Below are 20,475 nucleotides of genomic sequence, written 5' to 3' on the forward strand. Positions count from 1 at the left end.
CCAGGTCTCTGTTCATTGAACGTTTTAAGTGATTTAATTAAAGCTATCCCTCTTCCAAAGTAGTTAATTATTTAACCGTTCACATTAAACTTGTGATGGAATTGCCCTGCAGCACCAAACTCGCCCACCCATGATTTGGAAGCTTTTTAGTGTTTACCGCATGCTGAGACCACAGAAATGAACCTCCATTTTTCTGTTGGAGCATACCAGTCCTGATCATTAACACACAAGCACAAAGAAGGCTCAGATATCTTTGAAACTAGCTCTTAAACTTATGTTTAGAACCTGAATTTAGACAGAATGTGATGCAAAAAACTAGTTCCGGAATTAAACCTGATCTAACTCGCAAACTATGCCATGTTGGCAATGCTTTAAAGCAACATTAGGCCCTGTGTCCACTTTTTGATTGTTTTTTTAAGATTTTACAAATTTGCTTTGCCTTAGTTTCAACAACTGTGTTTTTGGGACTTTCATTTCCTTCAATCAAATTGTTTCCTGTCTCAATATAACAATAGAACAAAAAATAAAAGAATAAATAAACCACTACAGTAATGGTGACCAGCTAGAAACAAATAAAACATTACATTCTGAAACCTCATCATTCTTGCATTTAATCTGTCAGATTTGTTATATTAAATGATGCGTGACTGCATAATGCTTTTTCTTTGCATTGTTTTTTCATTAAGTCTTGCCTTTCAATGATTCTACCCTCAGAAATAAATTGAAGTTTAATACACAATGGTGAATTTAAAACCCTCTCAGGTAAATGAAACTGGCCCAACCACTGAGTTAAATCCAAACAGCCCTCTGAGGAGGAAACCACCGGACCCTGGTCTCTTGTTGCTTCTTTACAGCCTTAACTTCGTGTCTGCTTAAACATTTGTGGCAGAGTTGTGGAAATTTGTTTTCAAAGTGAGCGAAAGAAGGGGTTTGGGTGCTTACATTGGATGCACTCCATAATGTAAACAGCACAGTGCCAGCTCTGAGAGTCTTTTGTAAGGCCTGTCTTTGTTTCTCCAATTAAATAAATGTCAGTGGAATGCAGAGGTGCTTTAGAAAGTGTGAATCGGACATGCTTTAAATTGCCAGGTTTTACTTTGGCAAAAACATCATTTTAAATGATTTATTAAACAATATGCAAAGAAGCTTTTTTCAATAGATTTTTGGTTACTGTTTTAAGCATCTGATGTTTGGACAATTGCAAACCCTGTCGTTGGGGATAGCAGGATGTGACCATGCAGCGCAATGAGAAGGAGGAAATATATATATATATATATATATATATATATATATATATATATATATATATATATATATATATATATATATATATATATATATATATTATATATTATATATAACATAGCTATATGAAACGATGTAGCATATTGAGTACTCCAGCAGGTACATATGTATTCATTCTGTTGTACGTGATTTTTTTATGAATTCCATGTTTTTGTGTTTTTATTACTGTACTTCTGAGAAATAACCAGTCACTATGTCTCATGTTCTTCATATCCACTGATTTTAACTATTCCTGAGTCTATAATAACTAGTTTTGTGGCTTCGTACATACGTTTTTGCCCTTCCCAATTACCTTGGGGCACTGCCTACAGGAGCAATGGTCAGCGCTCTGAGACGAGAGCCATCTGATCGACTGACCTCTGTTGATGCCCTTGGGATGTCCTCGAGATTCTTGTGCTTTGTCCGAGTCGGGGCTGAAAACTCAAACATGACTCATACAGCTGTTGCCATGCAACCACAAACTTGGCACTCTCCAAAGTATTTTTAAATTATTACTTGTATCCTTTATATCAGCTTTCCCTCTGGTAAAGGCTAAAACGGTTTTGTAAATGACGCAGATCTGGAGCTTCGCTGGTCTGTTTTTTAAATTCAAAATATGCTGGCAGTGAGTTTAATATGGGATCTGAATGCGAAGATTAAATGTAAATAAAGCAAAGACGAAATAGCTGGCGATTCGCGAAATAAATGTATCCCTGCATTCCTGAAATCGCCGCTATTATAATGTAGCCTGGAGTTTCTGCTCCATGCTACTGAACTACATAGCAAGTGTCTTTCAGCTGTTGCTCTTTCTACTCAATCTTGTCTAGCCATCATGTCTGCTCTGCTGTTTCTGTGACCATCTATACCACTCTTGGAAGAAAAAAAAAAAGGCAGTTTCTCAGGTTTTGTGTGTGCGTGTTGTACAGGGCCACAGGAAAACGCAGTGTCCCACACACCAAGCCTGCATGTCCAGCCAAATACTTTAATTTACCTTGGTGAGAATTCAAATCCATAGTCCGTGAATAAGAACCATCCATCACAGTCTATTACTCAGGTTCTGGTTGCCTCCGAAATCTGCTTACCATGGGCAGGCATCTCCATAGGAAGTCTAGAAGTGGTCTGTTTTTTTTTTATTATTATAATTTGTACTCAAGCTTTCATCGGGCTTCAGTGTGCTATAGGGCATCTCTTTTGTTTTGTTTTTTTATTGTTTTTTTTGTTGGTGGCGTAGACATTTGGCCAGGGTTTTGTACAGTTGTGTATACACTTTTTTTTGGCTGGTGGAAGTCATTAAAGGGAAGTAAGCTGTGTGTTCAGTATTACAGAACGCATACTTATCTCACTTTTACAAGTACCAAACCTGGAAAGTGTTTAGACGGAGAAAAAAAATAAAGCAATGTACATGACAAGAGGAGGGATCGTGCTCCCAGTGCGATGTGCATGGTTTCAATTTGAACTGATGAACAGTGAGGAATGAAGTTCTCAAGCCACAGAGAAGGCAAGGCAGGCGGGCTCTGTGGGATGCTTTCCCTCTCACCCCCAATATTAAGCCTCTGAGCTCTTCTGGGAAGGGATGAGATCATTGTTCTGTCTCCTATGATAAAATACTATTAGTGCAGGTGCCAGGCATGATGTCAACTCATCAACTGGGGAACTGGGCAGGATTCTTAACAACTCATTTTACAAACACCCCTGCGATGCCAAACCAACTTTAATCCCAACAAGATTATACTGAAGAACAAAGGAAAGATGAATGACCTGGTATTGGCTAAACAGTTGTGCTAAGCCAGCTTTATTCATTTAAAATAGACATGTACATTCAAGACCATTGACTGTACTCTATAAAGTGTTGTTTTTTGCTTCCCACATACCACAGCACATGTTTTGTATGGTTTTTATTTACTTTCATTTCTTTTGAACTATTCTATATTTGTTTCGGTCCGAAAGGGTGCAGTCACTGCAATGCACTCTGGGAGTTCTGAAGGCCAGTGGGAGTAGTGGCAAATGAGCATCACTCTCATGAGTTTTAATTTAGTACTGCAGTAATTTAGCACTACAGTTGAAGAGTAGATTGCTGGTGGGTGTCTCTGCCAGGCAGTACCATCACAGTACTATATTGAGTATTTGATGACGGCAGTGTGGATAATGAGATGGTACTGATGGAAAATGTCATGAGTCTCTGTTTGGCTCACCTCCATATAGGTGAACACAGCTAGTGTTATATTTTCCAAATGAGGAGTGTCTTGCATGCCTGTTATGCTTCAGGAAATATTTTGCTTTCCTGGTTGCAAAGCCCTACTGTATGAATCCAATAATGCATGTGAATTTCATATTGTTTTTTTTTACATGTATTTAGTTTCAACTACTGTGTAAATCTCTGTTCAAGGCGAGTCTATTGTATGACTCTGTATGCTGATGTGTATGTATTGATGCTCTTATGAGAGATACAGAGTGCCACTGGAGATGAGAAAGATATTGCTCATTCTGTTAAAATATACCCAGGTTTCCTATTAGCATAATGGCAGCTCAGCTTGTCCTCTGTTTTCTAGGTTAACAACACAGCTTACTTCACTGTTCTGGTTTACATCTGAAACAAATTCAAATTATTGAGTAAAATCCTGAAACATACTTTCCATTTCTATGGGCCAAAACACCGATTATAAAATTTATTTCCTAAGAAAGTAGATGCTCCTACCACTATGTATTTTTATTTTTTATTTGTGTGCAGTGCGTATTTTTCCATTTTCCACTGATGGCTGTCAGCTGATAGCCGAATTAAAACCTAAACTCTCAAAACCAGAGTTAATGTATTTAAGGTTTTATGTAGAGAAAAGCAAATTAAATTAAATGTATAATTAAACTGATTAGACCTAATAAAAACTTGTACAATGCAAATCATTCTGTAACCACATTATCCTGGAAATTGTAATTATCCCTGATTTAATTGCAATATCAATATAATACATAGTCTGATCTGCTCAAAAGTTTTCCTGACTAGTTCGCAAACAAGTTCATATTTGTATTTTCCAGATTATCAATTGTCCTATTATTTTTGTCCTCAATCAAATGATGTTTCTGATCATTATATTATGATCAGACAAAACACATTCTATAACAGTAAATACAAGTAAGAAATACCATACCAAAAAAAATTGCATGGTACAATATTCAGATTTTTCTATTTTCATATCATAGTAGAGATTGTTGCATAGTTAAACAAACAAAAACAAAATAAAATAACAATGTCTATCTTATTTCAGGGAGACGCACTTCACCGAACATATATTGTGAAAAGATATGTATTATGCCAAGTCGTCCAACTCTACTTCCAAACCGCAGTGCAAATTTAATTCAGTGTTGTCATCATCTCAATGTGTTACACTGTCATGGGAGCAGTGTTCTACACTGGCTGTTTGCTTTTGGATACAAAGAGAGGAACAAACATAGTTAAAATAAATCATAGGGGAATCGGTTCAGTTGTCAGGCACACCACATACATATTTAGACAACCTTTAACCCTTCAAGACTATTTATATCCAGTATGTTTGAGCAACTGTCATGAAGCAAACTAATTGTACATGGGGACATTTGTGCTGTACATGTGTGTATATATATATATGACAACATCACAACATTTTAAAATACACTTTTAAAGTTAACATATGAATGGCATTTAATGTGTTGCTGTAAAACAGGGGGCACTCTTATTCAAAGAAGATCAAAAGGTCCCTGCCTTGTTTCCTGTGTTTAAATGAAAAATTAAAATGTTAAACTGCATCTCCGAAGGTTAATCTCTGGTGTTTCCTTGGTGTGTAACTGTTTAATTGTATTATTATGCACATCAGTCAACAAATACATTGTCCAACTCAGTTTTGTGGTTAATAAAAAACGATTTAGTGTATCAGAGCTTTGTTTTTAGTTTATCTCCTTTATACCTTTATGACAATTTGTTGTTCTGCTGTCACAGAGGTATGTGACAGATTTATTTGGAAATATGTCTTGAAATACACAATGTAACTTGAAACTCTTCAAGCAGTTTGACACATCAAGTGTAATGCATAGACAATTAAAGACTTTACTTTCCGTGTTTACAGTCTACAGGTTGGCTCTGTATAACCACTAGGGCCCTCCATCAAAACAGTTGATAACATCTTTTAGGCGCGATGAAGGGAATGGGAAACCACAGGCACCCCCGCCTCGGTGCTCACCTGTCACTTCACTTTGAAGCTGCGCGATATTCCAGCCGCATATTTAAGTTTAAAATGTCTTTTGTCGTCCCCCTAAATAGCAGTGTAATGATAACACGGTGTGCTTTTTGTGCACATATATTACTTGCTTCATTATAAACTGTCCTGTTAGGATAGAAGAACATCAGAAAGGTTTCAAACGAGGAGAGGCAACCTCATTATGCTTCCAGACTAATTTTGTTTTATCATGTAGACATCTTTCTCTATATGGGAAGGTATTGCTAACTGTCTTCAGAAGGCCTATGCGTAATGAAGGTCATGTGTAAGAAAATGATGAATATTCAGTGGGGTTGTTTTGTTTTGTTACAGTGACGTCTATAGTATGTGTCTGCTTCCTTAATTATGGATCTGTTTATATCTACTTCACAATGTCTCATAGCTATGCTGTAAGCCGCTGTCAGTTTCCCCAGCTCAGTGTTAAGGAAAGCAGTTGGCCGTCCCTCACAGGATAGGAGTCGAGCCACGTTTGAAGAGGATTCTTTTGTGTTGGAATATATGACTGTGTTCTGTTGAAGTTCTGCCGAAACAGAGGCGTATGCTGGAATGTATACAATGGGGCGGAAAGCCACAAATGCAAGTGCTAAAAAACATTATACTTTACATTGTGTGGTTGGTGGTATCTGATGCTGTTTTGCAGTCTACTTTAACTTCATCTTCAAAAACCTATTCTTTAAAACACCCCCCCCCCCTCCTTCACTATACCACAGTGTGCTAATAAAGATGATGAATTGTTCTCTTTAGTATATTTCATGTGTGTGCTAGAACTCTGACCGTTAGCCCGCTGTCTTAATGTTCCTTCAATTAAATGTATGTTTGAGATTTCGATGGCAATGTCAGCAGTTCAGAGCTTCAGCAGAACTAGAGGTAAATGTACCGTACTCTGCCTGCCCCACACCAGCTGGTCATAACACGAAGAAGGGCATGAGTCTTAAACATTGCTTTATTTTATTATATTTTCAGTTGTCCTGTTAGTGAAGAGACAGTTCTGCACAGTTACACAGGGCATGAACTAGCGTCTTGAAAAGATCCTTGCTGTGGACGTCAAACTGTGAAGTATAAAAATGTCAGTGTTCTAAATGAACGCATGAATAAAAATTGACGGTATATAACTTTACAACATGTGGTGACACATTTTTACTGACCCCACACCTTGCTCTTTAAGAATGTGCAGCACATTAGCAAAAGATTTAATTAGCGATTTTCAAATTCAAAATGGTAGTGGAAGTGCAAGATTACTATTATTATAGAGGGATATTGCTTTAGCTAATCTTGTACTTCTTGAAAGTACTGATTTGGTTTGAGTGTTTTTGCAGAGGCTAGATCTTCTTTCTCTGGGTCAGGCCAGGTTAACAGGCATTGATAATTATCTGTGTCTCGTGTTCCTCCTTCAATATTTTGCCAGTTTCCCATTACACAGATTAAACGCCTGTTCCTGTCATCAGGTGTTTTTTCTCTTTTCTCTTAATCCACAATTTTCTTTACCTAAACCCCAGCCACTCTTTCGTTATTAACAAAATTGATATAGCAATTTAATTACTAATTCTTTAACGTGAACTGGCTTAGAATATGTTGGAAAGTCCTTTTGAAGGTGTATCTGACTGAAAACAGGAGGCACTGTTTTGTGCAGCTGGTTTTCCATTCAGGATACTCGATGACTTGACGATACTGGCCTTTAAATCACGTAGGAGTAGACAGAGGTACAGTGAGGGGAGAAGGAAGTCTTTGGTATGTGTGCTGTGGACACCACCTCCTGAGCCGCAGCGCTCATGAACTAGAACAAGTTTAGTGGTCTAGTATGGGCTAACTTGAGACATCCATCCAGGTCACACCCTCCACATAGACCTTTACTGTTGATAGGCGAGACCACCGAATTGTCATTTAAGGGTCCTGTCACTCATGTGAAAAAGGAAGCAGGAAGCATTTGTAAAAAGCAAAGGGTTTATTTTTTTAACCCTCTCAGGAATTTACCATTATCGTATTAAAGGGGGGGAAATGCTTCATCTGCATCCAATGCTCCGCCTCTTCCTGTGTGTGTGGTTTGTTTTTTTATTATTTAGTGTTTAGATGGATATGTGGCAGGACAGTTAAATGGTTTGCTGCCACCAAATAGCTTCAGGAATGTCAGAAATTATTGGATGGGGAAGTCTACACAGGAAGTAAATTAAATGGTCCAAATACCTGAAGCCTATTGGCGAGGGTCATAAACTGAAGCCACTGCGTTGATTTCCCCCTGTCGTTTCCTCTTCCGCTGCTCGTCTTTGAAGAATCCCTTCTACCGTTTCTGTATGTCTACATAACGTATAACTGACGTAGAAACAATAAAATAATGGCACAGAGTAAGTGATGTCTCAATCAGAAAAAGCCCAGAGAGGAAAGAGATTGCAGGTTGTCATTGATTTGTTATCGTCAGTTGTGTGTGGAAAGGTTCTGTATTTACAAATTTCTGTTGCGTCTCAATAGATACAGATTTTACACTTCATTCGATTTCTGAGAAAAACACAAATCATAGCAACATCTGCCATACAGTAAATATAGGAAATATTACATTGGCAAAAGCACTGTTTAAAAAATAATAATAATGAAACAAAAATCTTTGTTTTTGCAAAACCGAGTCAAATCCAAACTATTTATGTGAAAAATGAATCTCTAATACATTGCCATCAGGACAGTCTTTACTAATTAAGCAGCCGCATGGTAACTCAAAGCATTTGTGTAAAGTAAGCTGTAAAATATTCTGCAATACGTGTAGAGTTGCCAGCTTTGGTAAGATGTGGCTTTGGAGATTTTATCATATGAAATATTGCCTTTAAGGACTTACCCACTAATAGTGTGAAAGCATTTATGTGTTGTTATAATTACTAATTTTCTGTTTTAGCATTCTCATTTTTCTAAAGGGCTCTCCAAAACTTTCTTCTGAACCATGATATATGATTTGTTAAGGAGTCACTTGACACTGAAGATAACCACACATGCAAAAATGGATCATACAGCAGCCCTGTAATTGTGCACGCTTGGCTTTTCTTTGGAAATATAACCTCTTCCAGCTGAGTGTTTTAGGTCAAAGAACATTTCTGATGCGCACTTTCACTGCAACAGAAACACCTTTCTCCTTTCATGAAGCACGCAGTGAGCTTATTTATCATGTGTTTTTCATCTCTGCATTTGTCTTTAGTTCTTTAATTGAGACTGAGGGAGGGTGAGGGATTGCTGGCCTTCCTGTTATGGCTGAACGGAGGTCTGTTTTAATCTGAAGTGTGTATATGCATTAGCAAGGAATAAGGCTAGCTTTCTCTTTCCTAAAATCAGTGATGGATTTCTCCCGCTTGGCATGCATAAGGTGAAGTCACATCTTTAAAGAACATCTAAGAAATTATATGTTTGTAGTTATCGGCAGGAATGACAGAGAAAGAAAAAATATAAGCTTGAAATAAGTACTCGTATAGTCTATAAAATTTAAAATGCTGTTTAAATATGCATTACTTTTTCATACAAAATAAATTAGTATGTTATTTAAAAATCTTTTAAATCTTTCCCCTCATTATCTTCTTTCTTTGTGTATTAATTAATATGCAATTTCATTTAAATCCAAATACCCAACCAACCCTGTCAATCACTTTTTTTCCCTTTTTTATCTTGCATGTTCCAGGGAACGCTTAAGCTGACAACCTGAATGATTAAAAACTCTGCTCTTTATAATATTCCCTAATGTGTAGCAGCCCTCAGAAATCATTATTCCTGCTTCCCTTATTACTTGGGACCCCTGCTAGCCACTGTGTTAATTTGAACAGCAGACTGCCGAATTACTGTCTGGGCCTTAAATATCACTTTACAGACCCTCTGTCTCCCCCTTCTAAGTCCATCTTATATGTGTACACGCTGTTGAATCGCCCTCCTCCCAGAACTTAACCCTTGTGCAGTAAGCGAGGGGCCTTCCTGTGTGGCCTGTGAGGGCCGAATCTAGAGATCAGCCCGTTACTCCCACAATGAGAATTAACCCTCCCCACAAACGCACACACAACAACAACTACATAGGTCAACTGCACCCTTCCTGTTATGAAGTAACAAACGACACGGCACTTTCGGAAATGGCGTCCCAGTGTTCTGAACATTCTTGTAAATAAACCCAAGCTGGGCGAGGCTCTTCCTTTAGCACGAAACAAATTGCTTCCTATTTAGATGTTTGTGCCTCTTTTCACAAAATGCATGCATGGGGTTTTCGACATCCAGGAAATTGTAGTGGTGAATATTTTTAATTCGGCTTTCATGGGCTTTGCAGGCTTTTTTTGTTTGGTATGTTGGTTTGTAATTTAAATTAGTTATTTTCCTGCAGTGTAAGGGAAATATTTCATACAATAAAAACCAGTTTTGACACTAAAATAAAGGATTTTATTTTAGATTAAAATAAATTGATTACAAAACTGGCCTTTATGTATGTTAAAATGCCAAGATGTATATATTAAATAGCCTTTATTTAAACTCGGTGCAAACAAAATGATCTTTCGGACTGAAAATCTGTAACCAATTATTCATACTTTCTTTACCTTGCAATTATATTTATCCCTGGTATCAAAATAGGCCTTTTTAACCCACATTAGAGGAAGGAAGCCAAATGTTTACTTTAAAACTATGCCAGGTTTTAATACACATTTTTTTAATTGGACATTGACCTTCAAAAGGGGTTGTTTATGTTTTAGTTTAGTGAACAATTTCCGGAAGAATCAAAAATTTCTCATCCTTTGTATCAAGGAGGAACTGTAGAAAAAGGGTATAAAACAGTGTACCAGCAGTATGGGGTTAATGCGTCCTGGATTTAGTAGCTGAAGTAACTTTACCCTCATCTCCCCCATCTGTTGTGTACGAGGCAGTAAGAATCGGGCCACACAGAAAGCCGGTCTCTCAGGACCTTTAGGTTGGTGTTAGAATACTGTTATTATGTGGGTTGATTGGTTTGGTAGAAATTATCTCCAGTGAAGCCATGAAACAGGATATCTTTGACTTTTCCCACATCGGAGCTCACTTCTGCCTGGTCTCTCTCAGTAAATCGTTCTCACAATGATTGTCGTCCTACTATATGCGATATAATCTCTATTCTGCCACACTGAGAGCAGACAGAGTAGGGAAGGGGCAGGATCCATAGTTTTTGTCAAAAGTTCATTTTATGCAGTATATCAAAACACCTTGTGTATTTAACGAAACAGAGGGCCGTTTCTAAGCTCTCTATGCCTTGATGTTTTGTGGTTTTCAGCCGTATGAAAAACGTATTCAGAGGAAAGGTATTTTTTTTTATTATTGAGATGATCTATCATCTAACAACAAGATTACTTTTGTTATGGTCGTATCCATCATATCCTACAATAATGTAGCCTAGTAATAATCAACCCTCCATTAGAGACGACAGCTCTTCACAATTTGTGTTATATTGCTTAAAATAATTGAATTTCCATTGGATGTGCAACAATAGGGGAGATGCTGAAAGTTTGGCAGTGGATTAGGTTTATGCAAGGCAATGTGTACCATTTGCATGTACTTCGCATCACTGAGCTTCTGTGTGAATGTTTTTCATTTCATACCCAAACACTCCCTGCATATTTTCTTTATTTCTTCATTATTTTCTCTTTGTATGGCTCAGTTAATAGATGATTTTGGTAGTCTTGCACAGTAACACAAGCTCAGAATAAATCCAGAGGAGACTGCGTTTGGAACACATTCATAACAGATTGTATAGCACATGTACGTTACATGGAGTCAATTTATTTCTCACCAGACTGGTACACTTCCAAAACTTTTAAGATTCTGGCAGATTAATAGCACGTTTATGAGTGTACTTAGGCAGATATTTTAATGTTTTAAATTAGGAATCTGGAAAAAAGAAACTTCGTAATAAACAGCAATGGCTCTTTAGTTCTTAATCAGGAACATATTTATTCTCCTACTTTGTTTTTTGTGTCATAAACATGAAGCTGTCACTGACTATGTGCCTCCTCATAAATAGGATGACTTTCTGGCTTGGCCTCTGTACTGTTAACAGCATGTACTTCATTAAACTTTTCAAATTCAGGCACATCATTTCGAAGTTCGAGAATACGAAACAAGAATAAAACAATAAGGAAAATATGAAACGAGAATAAGGCATCAACCATGTATCCCCCACTCCCCCCATAAAATAATGTGATAGTGATTGGCAGAAACACTGAAATTGAAAATTACTTAAAGGGACAAACTAACCAGGGCAAGTGCAAGTTCTAAATTCTGGAACAGAAAAGGAGCTGTACTTTAGCTGAAATTTGTAATATAGGTATTAGCAGGACTGATTTCCGAATGTTTTTGCTCACCTGGAATCAATTCTAAAAATGTGAAGTTGCGAGTCTAATAATAGATAAAGAAGGTGTATGAAAGAGAAAATCACTATATTCTTCTACGATGTATTTAGTTTGTAGATGAGGCATTTTGTTTCATTCTGATTGCCAGAAATCAGAAAATCAGAAGTCAAGTCTGTACGATGCGGCAAACATTGAGGCTGCTATAGCTTTATTTGATTAACAAGTTTAGGTGGTTATGCTGCATTACGTGTAAGTGAGCAAAATAATCCCTTGTAGGAGAATGAAAGATATTTGTGTGTGTTGCTTGGATCACTCATGTGTTTTGGGTGGGGGTGGCAGAGGTGATGCCGTCTCGGTAGGCCGATATCCCTTGCTTTCGTCACTCTAACCCAAAAGACTATTGTTATTGTTGTTAGTGGGATTTGTGTGCAATTAAAACCCTAATCCAATCTAAGGAAACAGCTGTATCAATCTGGAACCACGTTATTGTTGCAGATTTGGATTTTGGTGTTTGTTGTCTGCATTTTAGAGTACAAAAATATTCTGTGATTGTTTTTTATAGCCAAGATTTAATGAGTAGAGCCAAGACCCAGTACTTCAAAACAAAGACTGTGATAATTATAACTCATGTAGGATTGAAAAGGGGTTTTATTTACCTGTGAATGCTTTGTGGTCCTGTTTTGAAAGTTTTGTCTCGGATCTAAGCGCATCAGTCTTACACACTTCAGTTCAGCAGCAGATTTGATTGTTCATTTATATTTTAAAGTCTTTTCCAAACTAAAACCTTTTAAATGATTTAATTTAATGCATTAATAAAGTTGATTTTGTATATTTAATGAAATGCATAATAAAAACAAGCTCTATCAAATTACATATATATATAGTTTTTTCACTTATTATTTATTATTATGTATTTATTTAGATTTACAACTGTTCTGTGACCTGTCCTACACACATACTGCATTACAAAGTGCATCAACGTGAGCTGAAACGGTTCTGTTCTTCACAACTTACTACTGTTTCTTGCTTTGTTTTGGTGCAATTTAGTATTAACCTTTTCCTCTCGTATAAAATGACATTGCTGTCTCACTGTTACCTGCACAGGGGGCCAAAGGCACATAAATCCCCTCTTATCCTCCGGTCACATCCTCCTTTGACCCTGCTGAGCCTAATTAATGGATGTTGTTGAGCAATGCAGCACTGAGCTCAACCTCAATGATTTCCACTTCTCAGGGCGCTTGCTCGTTTGTGGTCAGTGTGGCAGGATTGAATTAAGCCAGTGAGCTCCAGTCCATATTCCACACTTCGAGTGTGTAGGTTAGGGTTCCTGTGTTGAACTCCTTGCAGACCCTGAAGCAAGCTGTGTGGAGTACATTGAGTGAGACCCCCGATCAGCATTGTGTTCTCCACTGTAACAGGGTTGTCGATTTAATTAAGCCCGGGACACACCAGCGCGTCACGTCACTTCAAACTTGACGCGCCACAAACAGTGCCACACCAACGCATCTCCCAAGCATCAAAAAGAAGAGATTACATTTTGCATGAAACAACAATACTATTACAGAACTATATTTTACGGTTAAAAGTAAAAATAAAGGTCAGTATTTTGGAAAATCCCCACTGAATCATCAACAGACGAGGAGGTGGAGGTTCGGAAATTGACTTTTTAAATTAACACATCCACAATGGCTGGTGGATGTGCAATTTTACCAGCCACTTAGATTTTTTATAAGCCACAATGTTACATAAAATTAAAGTCCGAACGCATCTGTTGGCAGGAAAGGAGTGAAGGAAACTCCTGGTCTAGAATGGCAGAGTTTGCCTTTCTTTTGAGGGTAGATGTAAAATTGGCATCACAGTGCTGCCTGTAAAGAGACCAAAAAATAAAAAATAAAGCTATGGAAAACAGAAAGTGTGCCACACGCCACACTTACAGTTGAGCGAATGTCTCTAAAAGTCCTCTAATAATTGTGCATGATTGTGACTTATAGTTATCTTGTGACAGTATTAACCTCTCCCTTTAGTATCATTAAGTTCTGGTAAAGGTATTTAATTAAATGTGACACTCCATTTTCTTTGAAGTACAAAATAAGCAAAGTAAAGCACACACTTGGAGTAACTTCCTTCATCATTAATCCCAAGTTCCAAATGTTTCTGAAATTAGCTAACCTCTATTATTTTCAATAGGGCAACTTTATTTAGTACCAACTGACATAACAGTTTGAATGTGTATGAACATTGCCAGATGTTTCCAGAAGTGGGATTCATGAGAAAAGGAATAGGCCCACGAAAGACATTTCTTACCATAACATTACACTACGGCACAGAATGTGTCTGGATTTAACCCTCAAGTTACCTTCATCGCTTGAGGCAGATTTGTGTAGCATTGAATAGAATTGGATCAAAGTTGGCCTTAACTTTATCTAAATTTAAAGAGTGTATTATAATTAGTGTTAGAAAGGTCTGAAGCATCCATTTTCTCAATTAAAATCATCCCGAATTATTTTCTGAAAGTAATTTTCTTAACCCATTTGGTCAGACCCCCATGACTGTGTCCAGTAAAGCAGGTCTCCATTCGCAGAGGTTAAATAAAGTTCTCCGCAATCCTAGATCTCCCGCAGGTGCTGTGTGAAACCTGATAGACCTGCTCTCCATGAGTGATCAGATGGCATGGCCTGCACACCGGTTGTTACCTACAGGTGACAAAGGGGCCTTCAGCTCACACCTGCGATGCTCATTGGCTTTAATAAAGTGTTTAACAGCCATTCTGTTTTGGCCATAAAACTGCTGTTGTATCTAAAAAGTTTGTAAAGGACCGGTGTGAAATAACTTAACAGTTTGCTAACGGGTTTAACACCTCATTTTTCCTGAGTCTCCACACACCTGTTACATGTCACACTCCACTTTGGTGCAAGCTTCCTCAGCATTAAAGTTATTTTTATAATGTCTGGACCTATACAAGGAAATTATACAACACAGGCAATTCGACCTATAGAGACAGGATTATTCGGTGAGCCGCGTCTTCAACTGTGTGGTCTTATTTGAGTGGCCCCTTCCTTGACAGATCGGTTAATTGTCTTTGGAATAGCGTAGCTCAAAGTGGAAAAGGCATGGATATCTCCTTCCTCCTTCACCTACTTGTTAATATCCTCTCAGATGCCACCTCCTTTTACCTCGTGATGTAAGCGATCTGTGAAGCAAATATTTTCTTGTTCTGAGTTGCAACAAAATGTGTTCTATAAATATTGCGGGCAGGATGTTGTCTATGCAGTAAATCTCTATGGCGGTGCTTGGACCTTGGTGTGTTTTCCAGTGAATTTCACTGAAGTGTAGCAGGAAGGGAATGAGTATGACCTGAAAGAGAAAAAGGCATCGATCATGTTTACGGCCCACAGACTGTGCTAACAAATTGAGCTGGATCGGCCGATCTTTGTGAGCAGAATGAGTGGATTGTAGATCAGAGCAAAAATGGTGGTAAAGGACCCTACGTTTTGTAAAGTCTAAAACTGCGAGGTAAACGAATGTATGAGCTGCATGGAAAGATATTTTGGATCCTGTTCAAATAACAACGCTTGAGAGGGATGGCAAATCTCAATTAAAAAAAAAAAAAAAAAAAAAAAGTCCTCCGTTTAAGTCCCAGAAAGCAGCCAAACCAAAAACCGAACGATTAGTCATGAAGTGCCCTAACTGTCATCTTCCGGACATGCACACATCCCAGATGGTCTCCATCAGCACTTGACTGGAACACGTTTTTTTAATAGTAAAATCATTGTATGCTGCTGAAAAGACGATATAGATTTCGTCTTGGGGAGCAGCAGCTTGAACCGCAGTGGTGTCGTGCAGTCATCTGGATAATGAATCAAGGTAGACAGTCACGTCTAAAACATTCTGCTTGTTGCATTACTTTATATGAGAAGTAACACCCTAACAAATATGTTTATCTGTACAGCAATTTTCTTTCATTAGCACAATCATTTTGTTTAAAGCTATGGATCCAGTTCCTAATTTAAAACGCATATTTGAATCCCCACAGAGATGATCTTAAAGTAGGTTTACAGTTTCCAATTTTCTTCAGGATGGTTTTCAAAAGAAACGGTTGGCTTTAAAATGAATACATTCTGGAAAGTTCCAGGGTTTCTGGTCTTCACTGAGCTCCTGTGGGGGTGCATTTGGGTAAAAACAAATGAACAAGAGGATTGTGTGCCAGTCTTTTTGTTTCCTGTTGGTTTGTCAATTCAATTGGAGGGCACTTATTTCCATTTAAAAGCCGTCCTCTGCAAACTTCTGCTAATGGCTGTAGTCAGCTACGTTTGGGTGGCATACAATATGTGTTTACTCATAATTGTACTTCTAAATATGTATCATTATTTGGAGGGGGCTCATATCCCAGTGAGGCCATTGTGAATGAGATCTACATGAACAAACACCTGCTCTAGTGGGCTCCCTGGGTGAACGAGTCCTGGACATAATTCCCTCCAGGTGACCCACTAGGACTCAGTGAGGCGGGGGGCAGGGATCTGTGCGACACCTTGATCCCCCCATAAAAGCCCAGGGTAGAGTATGCTGCAGTACAAAGCATTCCCCGTTTTGAAAGGGTATATCCGGTTACACTTCACAAATGTCTGCCCCAGCCCCAGGGAGACCAGCTGACTGTGTTGAACCTTCAGCTGTGTGGGATCCTGAGATCAGCCTGGCAGCGATGCGTCGCCCGTGGGGTGCAGCATCCCAATGACATTGCTCAACTCGGGGTGCTACACACGCCAGGCTGTGTAACCTTTGTGTTTATCGCCACACCTGTAGCTCAAACCGCAAATAGTCTAGGCATGTAAAGCCAAACGCACAAGGACATCTAACTTTCACAGTCATCTCTCTGCAGTCAGTTTCTGCAGGGCATGCTGGGAGATACGTCTGTGTGTCTATGATTTGATTTCAAGGGACTTCATTCACTTTTTGAATCTTCTCTAGATTGTAGTGAATTCTTGTTGCTACATCTTCTCAAAGAAAGTCTGTTAAATACCTTAACTGACCAGACAAAGATTGGGGGTCATATTTGTCTTCATTCAAACACAAACTTCAATTGATTGATCTTAAATCACCTGGAAAGACAATACTCTTTCTTCACATTTGCTGTAGTTAAAAAACAAACAAACACAATCCAGAGCAACCAGAATATAATCCCATATCTAGTTTCCCCAAAATCCGACCTTTTTTTTCCCCCTTGGGTTGACAGTTTGTTTGTATCTCGCACAGAATGAGTAGGATTTACAGAAGATTAATGTCAAAACCGCATGCATCCTGCGTGTTGCTGATAGAGGCTTTTATTCTACAGTGAATTAGCAGCTTGTGTGCAAAGAAATATAGGCCAGTAACCAGTGTTACAAACAGGATGAAGCGAGAGACTTTGACTGCGAGTTTCAATAAGTACTCATCTGTTGTAAACCTGAGATAAGAAGGAAACAAAGCCTGTGTTTACTTGTATTTGGAGATTAGTGCTGCATGGCTCTACACCCCCCCAATCATGGAACATAAAGGCGTGTCCCGGCTGTATCCCAAATTAGCTCCACTTCAAAGTGAAGGATATACAATCCTAATTATGCTGTGGTTGTTAAGCCCTTAGCAAAGCTGTATTGGGATCAGATGTATTCTTATAGGAGAGCAAACCTTGTGGTATCATCTGAGTAGAGCTGGATATTGGGACTTTGGGATATTGAAAGTTGATATTGTAGATCTAAATATACATTTTCCAAGTATACAGGGTTTTTAAATATTGAATGTCTTATACTAGATGGATTTTTTTTAAAGAATTTCATAAGAATAAACAATATTATTACTAAAATTGATATAACATTGTTCAGGTGGTCTACGAGAGCTTGTTATTTGAATGTCAATCTTAATGGAAGAAAACTGTCAAGACAGAAAACAGGAGACACTTCTTCACACAGAGAGGCATCACAATCTGAACAAACTCCCCAGCGATGTGGTTGAAGTGACAATTTGGGAAAATTTAAAAATAGACTGGATAGGATCCTTGGATCACTTAGTTATTAATGGAGACCAAACGAGCGCGATGGGTCGAATGGCCTCCTGTCGGTTGTAAACATTCCTATGTTCTTATGTAAATCCGTAAATGTCACAGTGGGCTAAAGAGGTCTATGGTCACCCAGTGGGATTGGCATCATTTTCAGATGTGGCAGGATGGCGTGTGACATGTTTTTTGCTCTGCAGGTGTACAGGCAGGACTGCGAGACGTTCGGGATGGTCGTGAAGATGCTGGTGGCCAAGGAGCCGTCTCTGGAGAAGCAGCTTCAGAGCCCGTTGAAGGAGAACCTGACGGAGATCCGAGAGCGTTGCCTAGAAGACCTCAAACACTTCATCTCAGACCTGGACCAGGTGGTTCTGCAGCCGCAATGAAGAGCAGATGTTGATGCCGGTGTCAGTATGATTGTCATTTTTTGTTGTTGTTTGTTCAGTTCCAATAAACAGATGTTATACTAACTGAATTGCTACTTCGGTTTGGATCAATTAGATACAATACAATCAAAAGTATATATTTGAGTTGGAGGGAGGGCAGAGATGCTGTGTAGAAAAACTGACTTTTCTCTGTTGAAAGCTGGCAGCATAAATAACTTTAGTTGTACATTCCAATGCAAATAATGTAAGACTTGTTATAAATAAACACTTTATATCTATTCAGCTGTACTATAATCCTTGTAGATACTTCAGACTTGATCAAGGAGAAAGAAGTCCGACATGAATCATAAGTAGGGTTCATTTTATTTTCTTAAAAACTACACGTGTGCATTTGATGTAAAGCATTCACATATGAAAGCCGCTGGGTATTATTCTGTTTGTCTGTACAAAATGTTTATAATATCAGGATATTCAAATCCTAGAGAACCCAAAAGATTTTATATGTGTGATTTAAACAGTATTCATCTGTTGCATCTAATTCTGTAACAGTCCTTCTTTCATAAAACCTTTCTTTTGATGTCTGGATTTTGTAGTTTTTCTGCCAGTCAGTTTTAAAACTGAAACGTTTAAATGGAAATAAACTTTGCACCCAAAAGTTGCTTCACGTCTGTGTGTGTTGTGTGTTTTTAGTCCCGTCAACCGAGTACAAACGATCTGCCTGGTGTTGGACCACATCCCATCATGAACGTGGTTTTAAAGGCTAGTAAAGTGTTATACATGAAAGTTTAAATTTATTCTGAAAACTGTTGCAAATGGCATACATATGGGTTTACGTTACTATTTTCCAATTATTGAAACTTTATAACTTCTTAATAGAGTGTACCATCAGCAGTCCCTTTTCTACAAGACTTCAGACTTCACATATTTACTGAGCATGAGCAGAATGGTTGATCGTGAAGGCGGAAAACTTCAATCAATGGGTGTGTAGAAGTTAAACTATACAAAGACCTCAGTGAAGAATTATGAAAATGCATAGTTACTGATCCGAGAACAGTATATAGAGGTCTTCAAAAGCATGGATCTGTTTCTCCCACACAACCATTGCCAAGTGAGTCTTCCCCTCGTCTGACGCCAGTGAACCTGTAGAAACGTTCTGTATGTTGAGCTTGAAATTAAAGGTAAAGGATATTTTGTTTTGTGCAACTCGGTGGGGGGGAAGGAAGTGAGCGCCTATTCTGTTTTGGATTTAACAAATCTGTTCCATATCAAGTGCAATCGAATCTTTGTTGTAACAGGCGATGAGGGCCAACACAGGAAGTGTATGTAGAATGAGTGCAGAGCCGCTGGCTGCTTTATTGGACCAGCAGAAATGACGACGGAGCCAAAACCACCTCAACTAGAAGAGTGAGATCTGATGTATGAAATGTCAAGAAGCCCAAGAGCAGCGGTTTGGACGGGGGGATATGTGCGCATGTATGACTTGCCATCAGTTATTGTGCGACTGCTTTTATAATCATTCAAAAAAAGAAACGGTCAGTATAAAGTGGAAGAGGACGACAAAATTAGCACAGACCAATATTTATTTGGATTTTCCATTACTATTTCACTGATGATCTCACATTTATTTCCATTTTCTTAAGCGTAGATCCAAACAAACCCAGATGAACTACAGAAACTTGGCTATTTCACACTCAATTGTAGCACTGCAGAGCTGACAGGAAGTTTATATTTGCTGCTCTAGAACAAACTAAAATTATTTATGCCGAAGATGTCCGATATGGAGCTTTTTTATGAGAGCACACAATGTACGTCTTTTGTCAAGCTTGTAAAAAGGTCTATATTAAAACCGATTATTAGTGCTGGGCTTGGCTTCAGCGCTCAGGTGTGTTTGTAGCTCCTATGATGGATGGAGACTAAAGAACCGATTTCTCACTACTAAATTGAGGTATTAACTTGCAGCTCATAAAGCACAGCTTCTACAGATAAGAATGTAAAATATATCAATTCACAATATTACCACTAAAATGGTTTAATAGGATGTTGATCCAAGAGTAACAACAACAAAAAATGTACTCAGTGATATTTTTTCATCCACTGTATAGTTTCTTCCCATTCAATCTTTGTTTGCCAGTCTCAGAAGAGAGAAAAAAATATTACAATTTCATGTGTATGATTTGTTTTTAATTATGGGAGAAAGAAAAAATTCTGCTACA

The 20,475-nt window shown here is 38.2% G+C and overlaps 1 protein-coding gene across 6 annotated transcripts in view; it reads left to right on the forward strand.

Moving 5' to 3' along the window:
* Positions 1-18,926, forward strand: part of LOC136771524 (periphilin-1) — a 63,691-nt gene extending 44,765 nt beyond the window's left edge. For all 6 annotated transcript variants that reach the window (XM_066723871.1, XM_066723872.1, XM_066723870.1 and 3 more), the window contains one exon: positions 18,077-18,926. In XM_066723871.1, the coding sequence (XP_066579968.1) occupies positions 18,077-18,262 (186 nt within the window). In that variant the 3' untranslated portion in view covers positions 18,263-18,926. The remainder of the gene's footprint in view (positions 1-18,076) is intronic.
* The last annotated feature ends 1,549 nt before the right edge of the window (positions 18,927-20,475 follow it).

Source organism: Amia ocellicauda, chromosome 15, assembly GCF_036373705.1.
Source record: "Amia ocellicauda isolate fAmiCal2 chromosome 15, fAmiCal2.hap1, whole genome shotgun sequence".
Taxonomy (NCBI): Eukaryota; Metazoa; Chordata; class Actinopteri; order Amiiformes; family Amiidae; genus Amia; species Amia ocellicauda.